The sequence below is a fragment of the Podarcis gaigeae genome, assembly GCF_964106915.1.
Source record: "Podarcis gaigeae genome assembly, chromosome: 5".
Taxonomy (NCBI): Eukaryota; Metazoa; Chordata; class Lepidosauria; order Squamata; family Lacertidae; genus Podarcis; species Podarcis gaigeae.
In genome coordinates this window covers 80779445-80804369 of record NC_139681.1, presented here as the reverse complement: position 1 = coordinate 80804369, position 24925 = coordinate 80779445, and the positions used below count along the sequence as shown (strand labels likewise).

Genomic DNA, 24925 nt, shown 5'->3' with positions numbered 1-24925 from the left:
AAGGCCCATGGACTACAAGCAGTCCATGGGGGTCGTTTAGCCGGCCCATGGACTCCCACCGCCTGCTCAGTCGGCTCCCATGTGCCACGCTAAACCGGCACAGAGCAGAGTGGGGACCGCCTTCCGCGATGCTGGCCGGTTTCCCATTGGCTGCAGGAAGCTCCTGCAGCCAATGGGAAGCTGCGCACACCTCCGCGCTGGAAGGAGCGTTGGAAATAGCGTTTGCGCACGCACGCACACTCCGGCCCACTGTGGCGTCTGCGGGACCGTGAACCAGCCCAAGCCACAAAAACTTTGCCAACCCCTGCTTTAGTTGTTTTTTTCAAGTTTAAGATTCTTGAATATTTGGGAGGTCAGCGTAACTAAGCAACTCAGGCCGTGAGCCAAATAATGCATCTAGCCAGAGACTCATCAAGCTTCACTACTCTATGTTTGGCACTTCTAAATTGAGAATTAAAAGGCTGTACAGAATGTGGAATGCCACAAGCACATGCAGCACGGCTAGAATTTTGGAGGATCTTTCATGGGGGACAGTGAAGAGAACCTTTTCAAACTAAAGCTTTTGATCCCAGCCAAAAGTTAGCTTTCCGAGCTTTAAAGATTGCTGTAAAAAGATATGTTCATCCTGAGTCAGGAAATGTGTTTTTAAAACTTTGCAATTACATATAAACTTGGCATTACTAGTACTGGTAACATAAAACTGTCCTTTATGTATGAACTGGCAAATATAAACTAACTGATCCACTAGGTAACTAACCTAACCTTTTGAAAGGCCAGGAACCACAGACACATGGAACTTAGGCGTTTATCATTGCCAACTGGGAGAACTAGAGGGGTGAGGCAAAATTTGAACTGGAGGAGTTCACTCAGTCACAGCACTTCTGGCATCTGTTATGCAACTGCTTCTGAAAACTTGACTCAACAACCTCAAAAATTTCCTTTATTCTTATGGTCATAGCCCAATGAGCTTGCTGAACTGAATGTTAACTTTGCACCATTGTTTTAATAGAAACAGAGGTAAGGGAGTTACTATAGATTTCACTCAAAAATCCAGGTAACCTGGCCAGGAAAAGTGGCATTATGTAGAATACCTGCTGTCCTATAAATGTGGTTTAATCCATGTTGGAGTTCCCTACATTAAGAGCAGGGAAGCAAACTGAACAGGTGGCAATTTCAAAATCTTTGTTTATTGCACTTCTTAACTTGATTACATGCCAGCCATAATCTTAAATCGTAGGTTAATAAATCAAGGGATTTATTTCCACATCCCAGGGCAGAATCATGTTTCCTGGCAGCATCTACTAGATTCTGTGAACCATCTTCACTAGTTTTAGAGAGCTAGGCTCCTATTTTAGGGAGCTAGTGCTTTATGGACTACAATTTCAGCAAACAGAGAGTTGCATTATAACAACATCTCTCCTACCCCTCCTGCCCAGAAAAAAAAAGAAAAAACGTCTGGGGAATATAAGGGTGTTTACAACAGCATGGGTAAATTACAAGCTTGGGAAATGTGATGCTAATACTCACTTTTCTTAAAATACAATCATGCTGTTTCTCAGATATCCACTATATGAAATGCCTATTTCTTAGCAGAAGATGTAACTCTCACAAGTAGATGACAAGCATAGCATTATGTTGAATAGACCTTTATTAATAAAGTGGCAAGTGTTATTCATGAACTCTCCATTAGATTCATAAATTTTGATGCAATACTAGCAGCTCAAATAATGAGTATTAGCCTATTGTTTATTCAACATGAAGAACATATATACATATAAATGTCATGTGCAACTTTAAAGGGTTGAGTAATTGGGTGATAGTCAGTGGTAATCATACTGAGAGTAGACCTATCGAAATCAAAGGATCTACTCACAGTATGAGTAAGCTGATTATCTTCTACAATAACATGCTGAAATATAATTAATTTGAACTTTCCTTTTTGTATATGTTGTACCTTCTGTTAATTACCTAACACAAAACAATTCAAGTGTTGAAAGTTCAAGAAACTATACAAGAGCAATATTTGAACTGGCAAGCCTTAACCAAACTTGTAGAGTAACTCATTACTTCACTTAATTTACAGCTAACTGGCTGAATATGACCATACTTGGAAAAATGCTTTATGAAGTCTGATCTCTAAAACGAATGGGAGCCTCCTGTATATTTTACAGTGAAGACACATCTAGCAAATCAGCTTCTTCACTGGTCTCTGAATCTAACAATGGATTTAAAATATGCCTAACTCAGTGTTGGGTTTAAGCCTAAGAAAGCAAGTATGTCTTATTATAATTTTTTCTCTACAAATTTTCATTTTGTTTTGAAGGAAAACCCCCCACAAATATCAGAATACCCCCATCTTCCATTTTTTTCATCAACTACAACAACTTACAAGAGAAAAAGAGAAGAAACCAACCAATAGAAGAACCAAATAATAATGAACAAGCCAAGGGGGTGAAGTATGGTCACAAATGAAAAGAAGATGCAGAGCATTAAATTGTTATGTGTAATACTAGATAGAGCCCTCAATCACCATTAGTGATTGTTATATTTTTGCTCCCATTTTGAAGGCTGAAGATGAAAAGGGCTTCAGTGGTCACTTTCCTTGAATTCCTACATGCACTACCAGCATCAAGTGGCCACAATTTATATATCTTAAAGGGAATTATTAGCATTATAATATAAGGAACTGTAATAATTAGATAGTGAAAGAAAACCTACTTTATTCAACCACAGGGGAAACAAACCAGTACAATCCGATACATAGAGATCCAAGTGAGTCATGTTGAGAAATTTAGAACCCATTTGTGGAGCTTATGTAATGTCCCAATGACTTAAGTGCAGCAATTCAGATTCTTCCTGTTCTTTGCCCCCAGAAAGTCTTATGGGGTCTATTTAGGCAACCTATATTGATAACATCTGAACAGCAGTCAGATGCAACATGGAAACTGGATCAAGTTAGTTCATGGTTTTTCCATTCACAATTCATTTAAAAGCCCATTGCATCTAATAATTAAATCCAGAAACCGTTTTTCCTTCACAAGAATGTCAACCAATTATACTCTAGGTTGTTCTCTAGCTCAAGTATGACTCCTAACTTCAATGTGCCCAAAAGGTTAGAGCTCGTTTTAATATGTAGGACAGAAACTGGCTCGCTATAGGGAAGAGGCTAGTAACATGCATTTTAATCTTAGAAAAGAGCATGGTAGAGCTGAAATAGAGGATTATCTTTCAAGGAAGCAGAACAGCCAACAATTTAGGAAATGGTTGTTGTGTAAAGAGATATGCAAAACAGAAAAATTGTGATAAAATTCAATTTTATTTATGCAGCTTATCTAACTTTTTTTGCAAGGCTCATCAATATTGACTGTTACTCATCAGTATTGACTAGAAGTGTAGTATACATGCTATTTCGTAAAGTATTGCTTAATAGATCTAGATACTTCTTTACAATGCTTTAGACATTGACAGATTGGATCTTCACCAAAACTACACCCGTATTTCTTGAGTTAAAAACTGCAGTTTATTAACTGTACTTCCTTGAATACCTGTACATGTAGCTGCAATGATACATGTTTTGTTTTTGTTTTTTCGGCTCTACACTTGCTGGAGCACTGTTAATGCAAACTATTTGCTTTGACATTCTGCCTCATACTAAAAAAAAAAAAAAAACCCCTCCATAAAGTGCTTTCCAGCATCAGTGTTTTCCTTAACTACTCTCAAAGCCAAATGTTACCAAGGAGCTGGAGCTATCACAAACATTCAATAGTCAAGAGAGCAAAATTCACTACTGCTAGAAACAGAGAGCTTGGTCTTAAGTCGTTGATCCAGAATTATTGCGTCCTCTGAAGAAATAGCCTGATGACATGAAAAGCGACACAGCAATTTATTTTTTGCTGGTTTTGAGCGGAACATGTGATCCCTTGATATTGAGCTTCTCCACAGAAGGTTTAGGCTTCCTGGGTCCCTCAATGGATACCCTTGGGCGGGGGGTCTTCTCTCTGAAATAGTATTTAGAAAGATGGAATACTTGATGTTTGGGAAGCAGGTTAGGAAAAATAAGGGCAGTGAACTCTCATAGCCAGATAACAACCAAGCAACCGCAAAAGCTATACTGTATTATTATCAGTTTCCTCACAAAATTAGAAGGTGAAACCTGGGTTCAAACTCTCCCTCCCCTCTTTCATTTCATTTAAAGAATTACAAGACTACTGCTTAAATCAATATACACCCATAGGTAAATGCAGAGACTTTCCTAACGGGAGAGGGATACGACACAGCCTTCCCCCCCCCCCCCAGCTCAATTTACATTCATTTTAATCCATGCGGGACCATTAAGGCAATCCCTTGTTTCTTCCACAGGGTCTTTTTTCAGAAGGCCCTTCTCATGAAGGTGTCAAACTGAAACTGGAAAGTTCAGGATCAAGACTGGGTCTCCCACACCTGCAATCCAGCCGCAACTCAAGTGTGCTTGCATGGGTGGTGCATCACAACACTTGTCAACAGCAGTCAACAAATGTAATTGCACAAAACTGTCAAAGCACAGTAGACATCTACTTCAGTGAGAGCATTCTGACGTTCTTTTTTCTTACAGAAAACTGGGAAAGCAGAGCAGCAAGACAACAATGATTTCTACCTTCTTACTGCATCTTCCTTGCTTATGTGATGGCTGTTTCTATGTCTTGGTGCATCTATACCATTTCTTATTCCAGAGGGTTTGTACTTCAGAATCTCCTTCTGCCATTGTTCATCAAATGCATGAGCTTCATCTGTGCAACAAATGAAATTTTAAAGTGAGCATCCTTACTTGATGCAACCAGTGAAGGAAATGTTTGAAAGTACTATATCCCAATGCAAAACACGAATAGGGGGTGCAGTGGAGAGAAAACATCCATACTGAATTTTATGTATATGTATGTGCACCTCTGTAAAACATTGGCAGAACTGTGTTACTACAAACAACAACCCATGTAAGCCACAAGGTTTCTTACCTTCATCTAAATTAACAAATTCTTGATTCAGTTCCTCATCACCAGTTTTGTTGTTCTTGGCCTTCTGAACAACATGAGCACGATCTTGAATGTGATGACCAATAGACATTTTTTCAAGCCCACTTTCAGAATCTTTAAGTGCTTTTCTGGTTTCTTTAATCTGTACACACAAACACACACAAAATTAAAAAGTCACCACTGAGAAACAATATTTTCAATTAGTATTTTGGATTTCCCTTTTCAAGCAAACTGTGCAAGATTATGAACACAGTGTATGCACATATCTTGTCTCTGCTGTAAACAGGGAGTGAAGTGAAAAGGAAAAGGCATGTCAAACACACAACAAATGCTAACATCTGAACACAATATAGAACCAAACACAGTTGGAGATTTACCTTCATTTGTACTGCGGCAGTTGCCACTTTGAAGAGATAAGCGGCTGTTCCATTTAAAAAACAGCTTGTTTCTTCAGCAGCAAGAACTGATGCAGCAAAAAGAGGGCGGAGAAGGCAAATACCCAGTTGTGTACTTAATTCACTATTACTTGCATTCACTATTATTTGTTGAACTATGGCCACAACATGCATGTCTGTGATCCACACAAAAAAGGAGCTGGGATCTATTCCTACCATCTCAAGGTCTTGATATTATTCTCTGTTAGAATGGTTTCAAAAACCACCAGAGCCTAATCTAAATATAGCCTGTGAATGGACGTTTCGGCTACAGAGATAAGTGTGTGTTGGTATTTGCTACATGAAAGGGACACCAACTATTAGTATGTCATGCTAACCAACTTGACAATCTTGGCTTCTGCTTATCGGCATGCTCATAGGTATATTATTAGAAGCTTTTTGATAACCAAGTGCTGGCTAGAGCTCTGAAGTGATCTGCTATAAGTTATTTTCAACAGCCTTCTGCTTATATATAATCATTCATGAACCTGACTTCAGGGTTCAAATTCAAATTCAAATTTCTTAACAAAATTAGATGTAACAGCTGTGAGGAAGCCAATGAAAGGGCATCTTAAGCATTATATAAGCATTTAAAAGTCAAGTACTTGGTCTGAACAGATGACAACTATTTTATGCCACTGCCAGTTATTTGCAGCATTGTAGGATATATTCATGTGTATTGTTGCTTAGCTTCTTCAATGTTCCTCTTCAACTAATCTCACTGATAAATGCCATAAGAAGCAGTAGGCCAAGTTACACAACACAAACCCATGGTTTGGCACTATGGGATGAACTCTATGCTTACAAACTCACTTGTGCCCACCACTTAGTTGTCTACTTCCAGCAAACCACATCTAAATAGGGTTTGCACTTGCTCTGCAAACCAGGGTTGTAAATGGGGTTTAAAATGGTAAAATTACAATTTGTTATGAATATGAAGATTTACAAAGCTTATGCTCCCTCTACATTATTACTGCCCCATCCTTCATTCAAAGTCCATTGATTCAGCTCAACGGGGAACCCCCAAACCCCAAGGGACTAACTTACCCCTCCTGGAGCCACACGTGTCTGAGCTGAAGCCTGGAAAACCTTTGGAGGTTCATCACCCTTCTTGGAATAAGTCATCACTGAGGAAGAACTGAATGAGTGAGCATTTGGATCAAGTGCCATTTTATCCTGAGGTTAAACATAATAAATGATTACGAACAGCGTAAACACCAAGACAGGAGTCCATAGCAGAAGCCTAGATTTAATGTTGTACATTGTTCCATTTAGATTAGGAAAGGAGAAAATCTTATGGGACTGCAACTCTCTCTAGTCTTCAAAATGCCATAATGGCTGTCCTAAGCCTGCCAAGTGTTCAGAATGACTAAGCAGTGAAGCCATTCACTTGGAGAACAGAATTTAGAACCACACTTATTGTACATAACAGCAGATTTGTAAGCAGTCGCTTGCTTGGGCACCTGAAGCATGTAAAAATACACTCCAGGACACCATATGAATTTAATGAAGAACGCTTGTGTAGTTTTTAGTTTAAACATTAAGGAAAATACAAACTTACAAAGTTTCTGTGCAATTCCATCATACTGTTTCTCATGTTTGACATCATTCTGTCCATTGCAGAGAAATGATCCCTGAAATCCATGTTCTGCCAGAAGAGAATTGAAAAGATAATTAGAGAGAAACATACATTCACCATGAGGTCCTTGACACTGTGTGTGTGTGTGTGTGTGTGTGTGTGTGTATATATATATATATATATATATATGCAGGTTTTGGTGTCCTCGGGTGTCTTCCCGTGTAAAAGTTGGGGTGTCTAGGCGACGTTTCGACGAGGTCTCACTCGTCATCTTCAGGCTGGTGCTTTCGGCTTCTTGTTACTGGAACAGAGCGGGATCTCAATGTTTGAGTTCCTATAAATACTGTAGAGGGGGTGTGGTGTCTAGCCTCCAATGTTCTGGGCAGAGAGGAAGTTCCCAGGCTAGTGTGCCTTTTCTTCTTTTGTTCCTTAATTACTTGAGAGATACCTTGAGTGATTTCTTGAGTGATATCCTGAGTACCACTTAGGTGGGTCATTAGGTGTGGATTAGTTGCTAAAGTCTTTGTGTCTTGACCTCTTGAACTTTGTGAAGAGTTTTCCTGAGAAGATGGCTGTATTGCACTTAGTTGTGCTTTGGCTTGGCTTCGTGTATAGGGGCGAGCTGTGGTTTTGTGGCTTGTGTCAGCCAGATCTGTGTAGGGATTGCAGGGGGGTGCAGCATCCGGAGGTGCCACCATGGATTGGCTACTGGATGGTGTCAGTAATTCATCTGTGGAGAGGGTCTGGGTTTGGGTCTGGTGTGGTTGATTGGTGTTGGCGTTCTGTGTGCCTCTGGATCTGGTGTCAGTTTTTGTGGGGAGGGCTAATTTCCAGATGTCTGGCAAGCGGGATGTGTCGTCACGCTTGTTCATGTTGTGAGGGTGTTTCTCTATCTCGATGGCTTCCATGATTATTCTCTTGTGGTGATGTTCCGTGTTAAACCCAGACCCTCTCCACAGATGAATTACTGACACCATCCAGTAGCCAATCCATGGTGGCACCTCCGGATGCTGCACCCCCCTGCAATCCCTACACAGATCTGGCTGACACAAGCCACAAAACCACAGCTCGCCCCTATACACGAAGCCAAGCCAAAGCACAACTAAGTGCAATACAGCCATCTTCTCAGGAAAACTCTTCACAAAGTTCAAGAGGTCAAGACACAAAGACTTTAGCAACTAATCCACACCTAATGACCCACCTAAGTGGTACTCAGGATATCACTCAAGAAATCACTCAAGGTATCTCTCAAGTAATTAAGGAACAAAAGAAGAAAAGGCACACTAGCCTGGGAACTTCCTCTCTGCCCAGAACATTGGAGGCTAGACACCACACCCCCTCTACAGTATTTATAGGAACTCAAACATTGAGATCCCGCTCTGTTCCAGTAACAAGAAGCCGAAAGCACCAGCCTGAAGATGACGAGTGAGACCTCGTCGAAACGTCGCCTAGACACCCCAACTTTTACACGGGAAGACACCCGAGGACACCAAAACCTGCATTCCTGTACCCGTGAAAATCTACGAAAGCAAATATATATATATATATATATATATATATATATATATATATATACACAAATAAATTTTTACTTCTTTGAAGGGCACACCAGAAGAAGGGAAGAGACCACCTTTAATAATCCCCATTAAAAAAAAACACAAGCGAACATTAAAAGCAAGCAAGAGTACCAGAGTAAAAAGTACGAGTACAAGGTACAACAACAAAGATTCCATGTATGTGAGGTGGTGAGCACATGATGCTTTTTAAACTAAGCATTTTGATTTGATGTGTATCTGTCTTTTCCCCTCTGCAGATCTAATAGCAGCTGGGAAGGAGGGAGTAATTCAGAGTGCAGAAAAGGCATTAGTTAGAAAGGCTTAGGCACCTTCTTCCAAAGCGACACTTCCCCAATTTCCAAAGCAGCCCTGTGGGGTTTCTAATTAGCAAAACCAAAACCATGGCAGATCCCATGTCACCTCTAGTCTGGCCCTCAGTCTACTAGAGAGGAAAGTGTGAGAGGCTTTTTGAAATACAGTTCTCTAGAGGGATCAGAAAGGCTTTTCTCATTAACCTCAAATGAACTTGGTCAAAGGATGGACTGATTTCATGTAAGAATTTTTAGGATAGATTTCCCAGCCATTGTAAATTTCTGAAATCCTACTGCACAGTAACTGCCTGAAGTAACTATCACAAAGGTAACTAAAGTAATGCTGGAAAAAAAGCCAACTCAAAAAATGAAAGCCCTCCACAAGTGAATTTGAGAATGTTGCAAGGTATTAAAAGGCAACACCTTGTTACTGCCTTTTTTCTTTTTTCCCCTCTTTTATACAGTAACATTATGTAGTTATTCACTGGGGTAAAGGGAACAAAAATTAATTATTTTTTTATCATTAAATGCTAAAAAAGCTGCACTCTTTTGTATGGACTATTTGAATTGGCTAGGCTTAGATCAGGAATTTATGAGTTGATGAAAGAATCTATGACTCAGATTCCAGTCTATGATTTATTATATGTAATTTAGGAATAAAATTTCACTTGCTGCAAAGGAGAATATGGTCTGTTGAGAGTGCACAACAAGTAGGCTTATATGAAAGACTGTTGACTTGGCTCCAGTGTCTGTTATGACTTCTCAGTTACCAAGGCTTCCGTTTACACAGATACCATTTGTCACATGCATTCCAGCCGATGGATTACTAGCACAAGACACATGAAACATTAGCAGAAGCATGCAAAAGCCTTTATAGGAAGTAAACTGGGCTCACTGAGAGGATTAATGTAATATATAATGGTGACTTTATGTAGTGGAAAATGCAGGAGAAAAAGCGAGGTGTAGGTTTGGCTTTACGCAGCTAACCATTCCTGTGAGTCCTTGCAGGAGCACTCCTGCCCTTGAGAGTGGCCAGTTGGGGCTTGATTGCCCAGATTAGGAGCCCTTATATGCACAGGTGACGGCTGTGGAGACATCCAGCCCCACCTGGTTGAGGCAGGTACAAATAGTGCAGGGCAAAGTGGTTGAGGAGGAAGAGGGACCAAACACTGCTGAGGCTTCCCACAGTTGGATCTGGTGGAGGGGGGAGAATTGTTTCTTTGGAACTGTTCCTTTGGGGTTATTTCTCGTTGTAAGAAGGTTTACTATTTGAGGGGTTTTTTTGTTGTTGCTGTTTGATGAGGTTTTCCTATTCTGTTCAAATAAAAATATATTTTTCTTCATAGACCGACTACAAAAGATCTTTTAAAGAACCTGCAGTGTTAATTGGCAAAACACTGTGTGCCAAAAAGCTTCACATTCATTGGCAATTAAACCCAAATTCTGGGCAGAACTGTGCACATCTTATATTTGCTTGGTATAGTCTATGCTAGGCTGCAAACATATCTGTAATTTTTGAGAAAAGGGCCAGGGAAGCAGAAAGAAAGTGAAGCAAATAAAGAAATGGCCAGGGAAATTGAACCTCAAAAACAGTAAATGGTATACCTTCCAGAGAAAACAAGAAGCTGTGGTATTAACTTCCAAGCCATAATTTCTGGAAGCTTCATTAAAGCATCTCTGATTATTTAAACTTAAACAGACAATGGTACCCATACATTTATAAACTGTCTCCTGGAATTATGTAGACCAAAAAATACAGAAGTTGTTTTTCTTATAAGCGCAATGCTCCCTGCATTCCATGACCAGTGAATCCACAACCCTGTGGAATACACTCGGATGCAAAACATAATGTGGAGGGATAAGAAAATTATTATGAAAGGTATATATTTGTATCTCTTACTTCTTTCTTCCTTTCTGCTTTTATTCTTCTTCTTTTTTGCTCCCTCTACATAAGCTTCTATATTTTCTTTTTTCCGTTTAAGTTTGTGCATTTTGATTTATGTATATGTGGAATACAATCAATTTTTAAAAAATTATTAGCTTCAAAATTATAATAGTCCTAGGCCAAGCATAGAAAGAAAAGGAAGCAATTTTTCAAGCTCAGCAAGAAGTCAGCAACAGAATGCCAACAATTAAGAGTCAAAGTTGTTAGATAAGCTTGTGAAGACAACCAAACTTCAAAGCCTATCCCAACCACATTTAGCTAGACTGTCTCCCTAGCTTCAAGTAAAAGGCATTGTGAGATATCCATTCTACAATTAATCTTCTTGCAAGCAGAGAACCCAATGAGTTCAAATCTGTATTTTAACACTGAAGAGGGGACCAGACCATTAAAATAATTAACATTTTAAAAAAACAACTGTTTGCCAACTGCCAGGACAATGTTACAAGGATGGGGGGTGGATGGTAGATGTTCACTGCTTCTTTAAAAGCTATGTGAGTGCTCCTATGCTGGAATAAGCCTGCAAAATAGCAGGCTAAATACCACAGAGCAGCGCAAGGCACACGGATGCGGAGAATCTCGCTCATCGCTAAAGGTAGGGGTAGGCAACATTCTAGATGTTGTTGGACAATTCTCATCAGTTCCAGAGAGCATGACCAGTGGTCAGTGATGATGGAGGTTTAGTCCAACAACATACGGAGGGACAAAGGTTCCCTGCCTTGAGTAACGGTATCACAGACATTATCACACTCCATAGCAACAGCAGTGGACATGCCATAAGGATGAAGGGCAAGACGTACTTTGAGCAAAAGAAGAAATCAGTAAACAAACAAACAAGTTTTTCCAACTTGAATGCTGGGAAAATGTGGTGCCTCTAAAGTAGAAGTACTACTTTTCAACATTCATTTGAAAAAGGTCTTGGAGGAAACCCAAAGGTGGAAAAAGAGTCCTTAAAGAAGTTTCTGGGTATCGACCACATTTCACAGAAATGTTATTCAAGGTCAAAGGAGAGAAGCCCATGTCATTAGCATAGTAGACCCAAAGCTGAGCCAGCCACTTGCTTGATATAGTGCTATTCTCTAGTAACGTAACTTTTTGGAACGTGCACTATTCTATGCATATTAAAAGGAAATAGCATGAGTCCAATAAATAACATTCTAGACCTCTCTCAATGCAAACACCACTACTGTACTCCAATTCATTGTAACAAAAACAGTTCAGAGACTTTATGGAAATCTTGTGTGTTTTTACCCTTGTGGCAATTTATTTCATGCATGCAAAAAAGAGAGATGGTCTTGCATATTAGCATAATTTCAGTCCACACAGGAAGTTTAACAGTTCACAAATGGGGGAGGATTCTAAAATGCATTTCACAAAGCTTACTGCATTGTGGGAGGGGGCAGAAACAGAACCAGACAGACATGCCCAACATCAGCAAAAAATTAGAAACTCGTGTTTGTTTAGTATACTAACCATGCCACCAAAACAGCCAAAAGGCATAAGGGGGGAACTCATTGCCTGAAAGAGAAATACCAGCTCACATAAATTACTGCATTAGTGCTACTGTCTAAAGCAGCCTTCGCCAACCTAGCAACCTCTTGATGGGAGACTACAACTCCCATCAGCATGGCAAAGTCTGGTCTAAAGAATGAAAGCATGCAGGGTACATTCAGATTGTGGTTTTTCATGAAATCATCTGCTGCTATTTGCATAAGTGGCACAGCTCACACTTTTTGCCACTTAGTTTACCTTCTAAATTTTGAGTGATATTTTCACCTTACTGAAGAGGCTGTATGTGATATTGGTGCAGGCAAATGTCTTGTACCATCATCCTGCCTTGTCTCCTTTTTTACTGGAACTTTTGTCACCCCAACACTTGAGTTTTTAAACTGTTAAATTTCAGCATTGTAACTGATCACCTAGGAATTTCATAAATTTCCAGCTGCAGATTTAATATGCTATAAACTAACTTAGTTATGTCATAATCTCAGAGCTCAGCTACTTCATTAACCTGTCTTATTACCACTGGCCCATTTGAGACAATTTGGGACAATTTGGGGAGCAGACCAGTACAAATGGAATCGTGCAAATTCAGCATTGTTCACACAACAACTTTTAAAAAACCTGAACCTACACTTCCAACAGCGTGGAAGAGGAAACTTGTATGCAGGAGATGTATTTTTTAATTATTTATATTTTATTGAAAACATTTCAATTAAACAAAATAAAGTGAAAAAGACAAAAAAGGAAACTAAAGGTGCATAAAAAATACAACAAAAAGAAAATAAAGAATGGAAAGAAAAACACTAATTCCATACATATTTGTCAAATACAAATGTATTTAAATGAAATTATTATGGTAATTTAATCCATATACATTTATTTTTAACATACTATATTTTTTACAAATGCAGAAGTATTTTACGGTTTCTTCTGGAACAGAGGAGCAAAAACTAAAGTGAATACTATTCTGGATGGGCCCTTAGGACAACAACATGCTTATATCACCAAGCATTAGAGATCTGTATTTTAGTATACTGACCATGCCACCAAAACTGCCAAAAGGCATAAGCGGAAAACTCGCTGCCTGAAAAAGAAGCATCAGTTCACATAAATCTGTATATTAGTAACATGGTTTAAAGATTAAAATACAGAAGGAAGGCATGCCCAGATCACCAGAAGACAGAGTTTAGCATTTAGTATACTAACCATGCCACCAAAACTGCCAAAAGGCATAAGGGAACAGCTCGTCTGAAAGAAAAATATCACCTTATGTGAATTGCTGCACGGTGTGTCAGATGGTTCAAATTAATAGGGGGTGGGGAAACTTAAAACTCCCTAGCTCAAATTTAAATAAGGCACAGCATAACCAAAACAATGAAGGACCAAAATAGATGTGACGGTGGCAGCCATACTGTTTACATGTAAGCAGAGGATGGGTTTAATTTTTACTACTGGAGGGATAAGAGACAAACCCTCCACCACATAATCTTGTTATGATCCATTATCCAAACTCCTCCCATAACAACCTGGATCCATTATCTGAAGTGAACTAGGCTGAGTGAACAGTGCCACGGGCAACAAGCTACAGACAAGTAAGACAAGGGAAGCAGAGTTAGTCCATTCCTCTCACCCCTATGCATCCCTTTTGATGCTACAATTAGATGCCCCCCATCCCTGCTTTGTACATGACCAGGGAAATGTGAAGAAAATGGCTGCTTCTGTCACATCTAATGTGGTCCCTGAGATACTATAAACTATGTTTAAATTGAAAGTGCCTGAGTTTGAATACATGTGCTTTTGTGTACCAAAGTATTGCCATGTACCTTTAAGTTCTGTACAGTACTTTACAGTTTTTCTGCTTTTCCAGATATTCAGTTCTATTTATTTGCAGTCACGATTAGCCAGTTCAGATGGAGAGAAGTTGATTAAAACCAACAAATCTGTTCCTACTCAACAGATAAATTTTGGTAACTAAATTTCAAAGAGCTAGAATAAACTGCAGGTCACAAAAATTAAAATAAGTGATGCAGCTACTCTGCTACAAGCATTCATTTTATGTAAAAGCAAGAGATTAATGTAGAGTTAGCAATGAAATACATACATATTCTCTAAAATATTCATAGAACCCTGGCGTTAAACCAAATCATCTCTCCCATGTCAGCAGTTTCAAAGGTCATTGCAAAGAAGTTCTGAGTAAATCTATCACCATATACAGAATGGTCTGACTTATAAATCCACAGTGAAGAAATTATATGCTAGTACACACATATAAATAGATGATGCTATAAACACCATCTAATATGAGAATTCAGCCAACTGGTCTTGAATATCTCTGCATGAAAAAATGATTGGAGAGTCTGGATATAAATCTGAATTCCCCAAAGCATGCATGAAAGGTATACTTACATCAAGCTATCACATCAAAATGTATTTTACTACAATAGTCATTTTGTACTTATTCATTTAACACTATGTTTTACAACGCAAAGGCTCATGGACATGCAAAACCAACTCTGCCTATCTATAACCTACCATCTCTATCTCCTTCATTCCTAAAACTCATTTATTTCTATCCTCATGTAATCTCTACTCCTTTGTTTCCCCAGAGTCAGACAATAGTAACTTAACTTTATTTTGGAGGGCAGGAGGAATTCAGACACACACCTGGAAAATCTTCCCAGCACTCAACCAAAAAGGAGTATTTATTCTGGTAAGTGATGCTGCCACAGCAGCCTGTTTTTGCAATATAGTAAAAAGTAAGTAAGCCTATGCACATTCAATTTGTGTGCATTCAGCTTTATGTGCTTCGCCAAAAAAATAATAATAAAAAAATAAAAGGGAAGCAGAAAGGGAACAGGCATTTGGGTGGGGGGGGACTTTGGCACTCCCACCCACCATTGCACCTCATGTATTTTGACTATATGCAGTTTTGGCTTTAGGTGCAATCCCCAGAATGTAACCCCCACATAAGTTGCAGTCTTAGTGTGTATTGTTTGGCCTTCCACAAATACGGACTAGAAGCTTTTTAGCAGCAGCTGGAATAGTGAAGGTTGCTCGAATTGGTGTTAAGATTAATCTCTTAACGAAGGAATATTTTTAACATTATGTATGACCAATCCCAATTAGACTACTGACGGCTGCAAAAGACGTGGGTTGATTTGTGTTAAATGGGCCTGATTTTATTAGGAGAAAGGAAAGGAAATAATAATGCTAAATAACAGACAAAAGCAATACGTGGAAGTAACATAAGCTCACATGATTTCAGAGGGAGAATCAGTTTAAACATTACTCTTAGAGAACTTGATTATTTCCAGGTTTCTACACATTATGTCCTTGTAAAATGAATGCAATAACACACAATCTGTGTAAATCCAAGAACTAATAATATGACCAGGTGCAGAGACAGTCATCAGCACAGCAGCCTTACTTCCTAAATGCAAAGCCCCTCCAGCTGGGTAATTTTATCCCCCAGTCAAACTCTCACTGCTTTGGTGTATCCTTCTGTAACTGGATATATTGAGACCTAGGATTGTTTTCAACTCCTAAAAAAGCATTGCACTCTGGTTATAAACTGCAGCCCCTTTGTATGCTTATGCTTGAAGGGCTTATTAGGGTCCCCCAACACACATTATAATCCTAAATAGCATTCTTACAAAGTTTGGGGGTTTTTTAGACCATAATAAGTCACATACAATATACAGTGTTCAGATACATAGAGTCATTGAACTTTAAAATAAGCTACCATGTGCAACCGAGAGTGTTGTATGTTGACACTGTTTCAGCGGCTGTCAACTAACATGATGATAGGTGAATTGAATTGGCATACTAACAGATACCAAGTATGTTTATAAGGAACATATTCTGGGCACTTTTCTGTTCAACCAGGTCAGAATAACTCCCCGATTTCTGATCCGTGTAAGATATGAATCTCCACAGCCAAAAAGATTTCTACTGTCCAGTGTAGAGTTGTAAAATGGTTTAAGGTAGCTCCCCAAGTTCTAACGTACTCTTAGATGTGCAATATGTATGACAGGCACTCAGAGCAAGAGTGCTTGGAATCTGTAATAGCAAATAAAATGTGAGGGCTTTAATGGGGGTGTTTGCATTGCTCTGTCTGGTCTTTTTAAAAGACAAATGATTAGTTAACTATGTATTCTTTTCTGAATTGTAGATATAAGCCTGTAATTCAAGGCAGGGGTGGGGAACCTCTTTCAGCTCAAGGGCCACATTCCATTCTGGGCAACCTTTTGAGGGTCACATAACAGTCAGTACAGCAGCTAATGTCATTTTTTTTTACTTCTGTACAATACACTAGTTTATGCATGCATTCCCACACACCCCTGTATCTTCCTGGAGACAAGCAAGAGCCATTATCAGAGTTCGGGGAAACATTCAACTAAATGTAAGTTCCCAGGCTTGCAATTGCAACAAAAGATGGAGAAGCCCAAGTGCATCTTTGCATATCTGATTAAATGTTTAAACGTTTGCTGAAAAGTCTGATGCTGCTCACAAAAGCAGAACTGAATCTGAAGCAAACCCAACTGTTACGTTACAAATAGAAATGCTTCTAAACTAGAAGCACACAATCCGGTGGCTACCCCGCAGGTGACAGTTTCTGCTGCTGCTAGCTTTACGTATTAAAGCATCAGTTCCCACTGTATAGTTTACTGATCTTGGCACAATTCCACACCCCCTGTGGTTATGTTACCCATGAATGCAAATTCCACAGGCTTAGTTTTGACACTAAGTAGCCAACAGAAGATATTGTAAAAGTCAACACACCTAAATAAATACAGTCTTCCAAACCCCAGGAACCAAAATAAAAATGTAACCATCACATTTTTTTGAAGCAGAAATATTACTTTATCATTACATAAGTGGATACCTTGTACAATAGTGAATATATAAGTAAAGCAAAACGTATTACAGTTACATATTTGAAGTTGCTATGTCTATTAAGTTTCCTGTCAATTTATTTAAGTTCTTTATCAGCTGATGCCAAGACTTGCAATGCCAGCAAGACTGCAACCCTAACCATGTCCGTTCAGAAGTTATGTCCTTTTGAATTCAATGGGGTTCACCATTAGGATTGCAGCCTTGGATGGAATATACTATCACGTCACTATGCATGATGTTATAGTACTGTTACAGGTTTGCATAATCAAATAAACTTAAGGATCAATGTGCCAACTAATACATCTTTCTACAGGAGACGGGATCAGTTAGAATGCAAGTTTCAACACATTAAACCTTGTTTAATTTATTTGCTCCATGAGTTAATATTCTAGTTTTTGGTGGTTATTTACAAAGAGAGTTAAACATTATCTCTAATTTACATGAGAGATGCACCAAGAGTAAACTGACTGGCCCAAGTACCAAAACATCAGCTGGGGGGAGTGGGGAAGCAAGCTGAGATCCACCATACTTTGTCACTGATTGCAGGTAACCTGCAAGACTATAAAATGACATACCTTGTGATTGTCTCTCAAAGCAACCTGAGAATCAGGACGTCCTCTTTGATGTAGAGCTCCTTCCCCGCCATCTTTAATTGAGAGAAATGGATCTCGTCCAAAAGGTTCAGAAAAGAAACGACGCATATGATCATTGTGTGCGGCAAATGGATCCCTAAAGATAATATTAAGGGGGGGGGGGAGAGAGAGAGAGAGAGAGAGAAACAGCTCATATATAGCCATGCATTTAGAAAAAACAGACAAAATTCCAAGGTGTAAAACTGCTATCTTGATGGAGAGAGTGCAGTGTTTACCCTACTTAGGACAGCCACAGCATTCTGCTGTCTTAAATTAAAATCAATACACATTTCGCTGTTACACAAAGAATATTAGGAAGTGGCATACTCGAAATAGTGACTCATACAGAGTGGCAACATGACATCCTCTAAGGTCAGATAATTTTGTAACAGGTAGAATGGGTTCATTCAATATTATCACTCCTAATACAGACTCACAGCAAAATTTATTATTCTTAAAGGAAGCCAATTGAAAGGCTTTTAGAGCTTTATAGGAGTCTAAACCATTTCTTTGAGCATGCAAGTAGTTCTTCCAACGGACACTGGTGTATTCTGGCATGCAGTTTAGAAATGACTGAGATAGTGTATATAATTGTTCTGTCCTTGGCACCTGAATATGCATCATTTCAACATGGAAACAGCAGCCAGTCTGCTGTGACTGTTGTCCTGTAGATTCTTATCCCTTGAAAAGAGCTTAGTCTGCATAAATTATTTATTTTTTTAACAGAAATGCTTTATTAGAACAGATGGTTCAGTACAAGAAACCAGCCACAGCAGATGACTGTAATATCAAGAGTGAGATAATACAGAGAACTTCTTGGCTAACTAAATGCACAGGATTGTCTTTTGCAGGAGGGAAACTGTTTCTGCACCTGTCTGCGCTATTCAGGAAAAAACTTGGCAGGACCAGAAAACATTTTGACTGAGATCAACTAGAGCTTCCCTGGAACAGCTGCTTGGTCAGGGAGACATTTATAAAACCAATTTTATCCTAGACAGTATTTCTAGCTTGCCAGATCAAGATCTCTCCTTGTGAGGCTGAGGAAGCTTTCATATTAGTACACAGTTTTAGAAATTAATTCCAATGTGAAGTAGCCCTATCCACTTGCATGATGATCTAGTCTGCAATGTCTAGAATAGCACTTGCTATTACAATTTGGATTAGACTCTGAACAGCTTCCAAACAAGACAATGGTCAGCAATTATGGCTACTAAAATAACAGAACTGCACAGTACCTACAAGGTGTGTGGGTGTACACACATACACATTCACATTTTGTAATTGTTTTATTTTGTAATAGTTGGAAGCCCTGAATTTTGGGAAAGAGTTCATAAAATTGTGAGATTTGAACTAGGAGCTTCGTAGTTCACACTTCCTTTCCCTATACTGATAGGATTCTTTTTATCAGACTACCATTACATGTTGACAGTTTCTATATAGGACTTTGTGCTTTGCTGGTCTCAGCATCCATCCATGGTTCTATTGCTTCCCACATTACATAGCATGGGTTCTATTAACAGGTACTCCCTCATGTCACTCCAAATGCAAAAGAGTAGGCAGACAATAAAGAAACCAAAACAAACATCCTGTAGAGACTATTCCCAAAACGCTTTAGTGGGTGTTTGCTATGCACTTTTCAAACTTAATTTCTGCTAAATTGCAAAGGAAATTAGATGACTAGTAAAAGAAACTAGGTGCAGGATTAATTTGAGGCTCAGAGTCAGTAATGAACCCTTTGGTCCCAATCCAGCAACACTACTGTGGACCTTCTAGAAGTAGAGTATCCACAGGCCAATACTTTTGCTTGTTTTGCACCTCCCATCTATTTCTTCCTAAACAGCAGCAAGATACATTTAGACTTCTACATGAAGACTAAAAGGACAAGATTGTGGTTAATAAGAGGGAGGACTGAGTGCAAAGGAAAGAACCTGCCGGAGCATGCAAGCCTTTGGATCAGTGCCACTGGATTTCAATACATTAGGAGTTGGCTGCAGAGCTGACATAAAAGCTGAGAACCTTGTCAAGGACTTTAAAAGAGCAATCTAAAAAGTTGCTGACACTATGTAAAATCATCCACAAGTTCCATTCAGATTTCAAAGGATGTGTGACCTTGTACAATTTTAGCTTAAGGGGATACACCAGAGACAGGATTGGGTGTGTACTAGCTAAGGGAGTTCCCAAAACCAAAACACCTGCACATACAGTGTTTAGAAAGCATTAGGCCTCCTGAATCCAGCTTAAACTGAGCTATATAATCAAGACAGATTACAACTTTTAAGTATGGACCTAGGCATGAAGATGGCCCACTGAGTTATATAACTTCTGTCTGATCATGCAAAAGCTAATACTGTATCAGAATTGGGTTTTAAACACATTCCGGGTTTAACCAGGCCATAAAAGTTAAAAGGTCAACCACAAGCTTGCTACATAGGTCCTCCCCGACCATGTCAAATGCTGAAGTTATTTAGGGTTGCTTACAAACATGTACCGTATTTTTCGCTCTATAAGACGCACCAGACCACAAGACGCACCTAGTTTTTGGAGGAGGAAAACAAGAAAGAAAATATTCTGAATCTCAGAAGCCAGAACAGCAAGAGGGATCGCTGCACAGTGAAAGCAGCAATCCCTCTTGCTGTTCTGGCTTCTGGGATAGCTGCGCAGCCTGCATTCGCTCCATAAGACGCACACACATTTCCCCTTACTTTTTAGGAGGGAAAAAGTGAGTCTTATAGAGCAAAAAATACGGTAATTGAAGGAAAGTTGCAGAACTTCAGATCCCATACATGTTGAGTGTAAGCCACATAGAGTTCAATTAAATATACAGAGGATCACAGCCTTTTTTTTAATAATACCCATCTACTCAGCCTTATTTCCAGGTAAGCCTACATAGGATTGCAGAATTAAAGTATGACTATGCAGTGTTTACTCAGAAGTAAGTCCCACTGTGATCAATGGGTTTTATTCCTAGTAAGTGTGTTTAGGATTAACCAGATACAATGCCTGACATATATAAAATTTATATGAACAAGAAGAATGATTCCCAGGTGCATTTGGCCTAGATTACAGCAGGAGAAAAGTAGTATTTTAAGCTATTTAAAAGAACATAAATCCTTTTCTCTCCCCCCACCCCATGTTCTATTGTGACAGAACAAAATGAAATACGTTATATATCATTTCCCACAAATTGAAGAAAATGTTTAAAATAACATTAGTGGGAAAAACAGAGGCCTTTTTGTTAGGCATTTTAGGTACAGAGATTCCGAAAGAGCAGAAAAGACTATTTATGAATGCGACAACAGCAGCAAGAATATTACTGGCCCAGAGATGGAAAGAAGATAAAGTTCCAACCAAAGAAAATGGCTAATGAAGATGATGGACTATGCCGAAATGGCAAAATTGACCAGGAGAATCAGAGACTGGGATGAGAAGAAGTCTTAACAAAGAATGGGAAAAATATAGAATTTATTTAAGAGAACATTGTAAACAACTAAAAACTTTGGCAGGATTAGAGTAATACTTGTAATGTACAAAACACAATGAAAAAAGGTAATACTGTTGTTAACAAATTAGTTAAAATATGGATAAACTGAAAGAAAAAGGGATTGACATTGAAAACCAGAGAAGGGCGGTGGGAAGTCTAGGGATTCTGAGAATCCTAAAAGTGAAGGCAAACGATATGTTTAAATTGTAATATGTTATGTACAACTCAATTAAAAAAATTAAATAAAAAATAAGTAAGTTTTATGCCTTCTAATTTTCAGTACTCACTCAACATAAAAAAACTGAGTTGCGAAAGGGTCATTAACTGCTCTCTAAAAATGTATTTAATTGTGTTTTTCCTGCTGTGCACTTTCATGCTATTTCATGCTACTGGAGACCACTTGTTTTTTATACTGCAGAAGTAACAATGATAAAGGGAACACATTAAAAGATGCTAGGATTCTGAAAGTAAACACAGAAACAACAACCACTTGTTACCTGAAAAATAAAAATAAAAAACACACAGCATTTTAAAAAGGCTTTAGAAAGGCATCCCTTTCAGCATATCAGCATGAAACTTAAAAACTTCTTGGGAGCAAGAGAAAATAGGGTTGTTTATATAGGTGCCATTTTCAGCACCTTGGAAACATGGGACTGAACCCTTTTTACTTCCAGGTCCTGAGAACAGCATTGCTCACACCAAATCTTAGCAAGGCACCAAAAGAACACTCTTTTCTTGAGGAGGCCAGTGGCTCAGTTCCAGAACTCTGGGAAGGCTTCAGACACACACCAAAAAGGGGGGACCAACAGCTTTATTGTAGTGAAAGCTACAGCCCTCTTTTTCCATTGCACGCCTCAAGCAGGCATAACACAGTTCCGTGGGAGCAGAGGGACTAGTCTGGACCGGATCCAAACTTCACTTAGTCGAGCTTAGGGTCCCCAAGGAAATCAACGAGGCCACAACGCAGTTTTTATCGCTTCGATTTCAACGGGTGCAAGTTCAGCTAACTTAAAGAGCATAGCTGTCAACGTTTCCCATTCCTTGCGAGGAATCCTATTCGGAATAAAGGAATTTCCCTTTAAAAAAGGGAAAAGTTGACAGCTATGCTTAAGGGCCTGCACCCAGATCCAGCGAGGACATGAAAATGCAACTTTTTTTATTGCATCTTCGCAACGGGGGCGGAGAGGCAAATTCTGCTGAAGTGAATAAGCAAGGTTGGGGGGGTGGGGAGAATAGTAAAAGAGAATTCAGCGACCTTAAAAGGAGGGGGGAGTGAACTATTGTTGTTTTTGAGCCCCCCCCCCACACCGTCAGGCTCCGCTCTCTTTTTGACACGTCTGGAGAGAAGGAACGTCAGAAAACGGTCGGCGGGGGTGTGACAAGAAGAGGAAAAGGCAACGGAGAGATGCGCATTCCAGAGGGAATGTCTATGGGGCAAATGGGGGAAACGCCAACGCCGCCTTCACTGCCTCCCTCAGGGCGACGCCGTGAGGAACGGAGCCCCCTCCCCCACACGCAGCCCCCCCTCATAACCCAGGCCGACCCCCCTCACCGGAAGAAAGGATCCTCCTCGAAGATTCTGGACCAACCCCCGAACATGGCTCCGGCTCGTGAGGCGCCTCTCGCGCTTCTCCTTCAGCCCGCCGCGTCCCGCTCGAGGTGTTGCCGCCGCTCGCGGGCCGCCCCTGACGACGGGCTCTAAGGAGGCGAACCGCCCGCTCGGCCGCCACGCCCCTTTCCCTTCGCCACGCCCCCATCGGAACCCTGCGCTTTTCTTTCCCATTGGCCCTGGCGAGCATCCAACATGGCGGCGGGCGACAATAGGGCAGGAATGCTGCCATGGCAACGGGCTCCGAGGCGGGGCCTCCCAGCTGGGGCCCGGCTGCCTTATGTGGTCTTCAGTTCGCTGTTCCGCCGCCGCCGCCCCAAAGTTCCGGCTTCCGGGGAGAAGCTACTCTTCATATGGGTATCGCGGTGCCAAGGAGGCAGCGCCGAGTGCCAATGAAGGCTGGCCACCCCTCCTTCCCTCCTTCCTTCCTTCCTTCCTTTTTATCCATCCTTGAGAGGGTTTTTTGCTTTTTAAATAAAATTTAATCAGGAGTCTGATATAACAACGAATACATAAAAAGCATACACATCTTGCAAACGAGAGAAACCAGCAGCAGTTTTTAAAAGCAGGATAATATATCTGAGTTGTTTTATTAATATGTAATTTAAATTGCATGCTGCTTTGATGCATTTTCCAACTCTGTTATCATTTTTGAGAGGCGGCAACCAAATCTGTATACAGCATTATCAGAATAAATTGTTTTATTAACACCCTGCACCATTCCAAATGCAGCTGCATCATGGATTGTTGTCGTTTAGTCGTGTCCGACTCTTCGTGACCCCATGGACCAGAGCACGCCAGGCACTCCTGTCTTCCACTGCTTCCCGCAGTTTGGTCAAACTCATGCTGGTAGCTTCAAGAACACTGTCCAACCATCTTGTCCTCTGTCGTCCCCTTCTCCTTGTGCCCTCCATCTTTCCCAACATCAGGGTCTTTTCCAGGGAGTCTTCTCTTCTCCTGAGGTGGCCAAAGTATTGGAGGCTCAGCTTCACGATCTGTCCTTCCAGTGAGCACTCATTTTGACACTGCTAAATTCAGTGTCCAGCAACCCATTTTAACCCTGCAAGCACTGAACACTTAACTAAATCCAGGAATTATTGGTGTCTTGCACCCACAAACTCTGGCACCCCCCAAACTCATAAATAAGACATGGTTTATCGTTCATTTCCCCCTTTTACTTGACAAAACTAAGTATTGGATTCTTGTGATGGCAGCAGAAATATGATCTGAATCATTAGAGGAAGTAAGCTGTCTTGCTTTAAATTACATAATCATAAATGACATTCCATTCTCAGGGCTCAGGTGATGCAATATGTTTGAAAAAATAAACAACAGCTAGACAAGTATGTGTCCTTAAAACAACCTTAAAGTTACCTCCTTTGAAAGAATGATGACTCAGGTTGCCCAGCTGGTATGAAAAGACATACTAAGTAATAAATCAAAATTCAGTCATCTGGAATAAGAATTAGTTATCCTGTATTTTGTATCATTTATATTTTATTAGCCCATTTGTTTTAGGTGTTTTACAGCATGAGATCAGCTGGGATGCAAGAGTTTGGGATTGGGGGATCTTGGGCTTTCTTGGCTCAGCTGGGGCTACACTGGCAGTAGTTGCTCAGCCAGCCTAATTTACCCTAGTGTAAATCCTCAAAATGGGGCATTCTGGGGAAGTGGTGAGGGCAAGACAAGACAAGGACCTATACAAAACCCTGTTCAGCATGGTCATGTGACCTATGTGCAATTCTCAAAACTTGGGCCCACGTCACCTGCTGGTTCAGCCTGCAGAAGACCCTCCCAGGGACTCCTGGATGGAATTTGGAATTTCAAAATTTCTTACTTAGGAATGCTCTGTTAATCTGCAAGGTTTGTTATGCTAGCATATTATTCAACTTTACCATGAGATCCTTCTGTTTAGCTGTCTTGATTTTGTAAGCTGCTATGCAAGCTTTGGCTGAAGACTGCCTTAAAAATACTTT

General features: G+C 40.0%; 1 protein-coding gene across 6 annotated transcripts; it reads right to left on the bottom strand.

Moving 5' to 3' along the window:
• Nucleotides 1-1630: 1630 nt before the first annotated feature.
• MLF1 (myeloid leukemia factor 1) lies at nucleotides 1631-23136 on the bottom strand. Of its 6 annotated transcripts, XM_083739900.1 has the most exons (10): nucleotides 22893-23070; nucleotides 17803-17956; nucleotides 13538-13579; nucleotides 13371-13415; nucleotides 12302-12346; nucleotides 7002-7088; nucleotides 6488-6616; nucleotides 4989-5148; nucleotides 4634-4766; nucleotides 1631-3998 (listed from the first exon to the last, which is right to left on the bottom strand). In XM_083739900.1, exons 1-10 carry the CDS (start codon nucleotides 22937-22939, stop codon nucleotides 3884-3886), a joined length of 957 nt encoding a protein of 318 aa, XP_083596026.1. In that variant the 5' UTR covers nucleotides 22940-23070; the 3' UTR covers nucleotides 1631-3883. The 6 variants fall into 6 exon arrangements, with proteins under 6 accessions (XP_083596026.1, XP_083596028.1, XP_083596027.1 ...); XM_083739902.1 differs by lacking the exon at nucleotides 13371-13415; XM_083739901.1 differs by lacking the exon at nucleotides 13538-13579.
• Nucleotides 23137-24925: the final 1789 nt, after the last annotated feature.

Coding starts and splice junctions, on each gene's coding strand:
- MLF1 (XM_083739900.1), bottom strand. CDS start 22,939: ATGTTCGGGGGTTGGTCCAGAATCTTCGAGGAGGATCCTTTCTTCCG. Junction 17,957..22,892: donor GAGGAGGATCCTTTCTTCCG/GTGAGGGGGGTC, acceptor TATTATCTTTAG/GGATCCATTTGCCGCACACA. Junction 7,089..12,301: donor TTGGCTGTTTTGGTGGCATG/GTTAGTATACTA, acceptor CTCTTCTGGCAG/AACATGGATTTCAGGGATCA.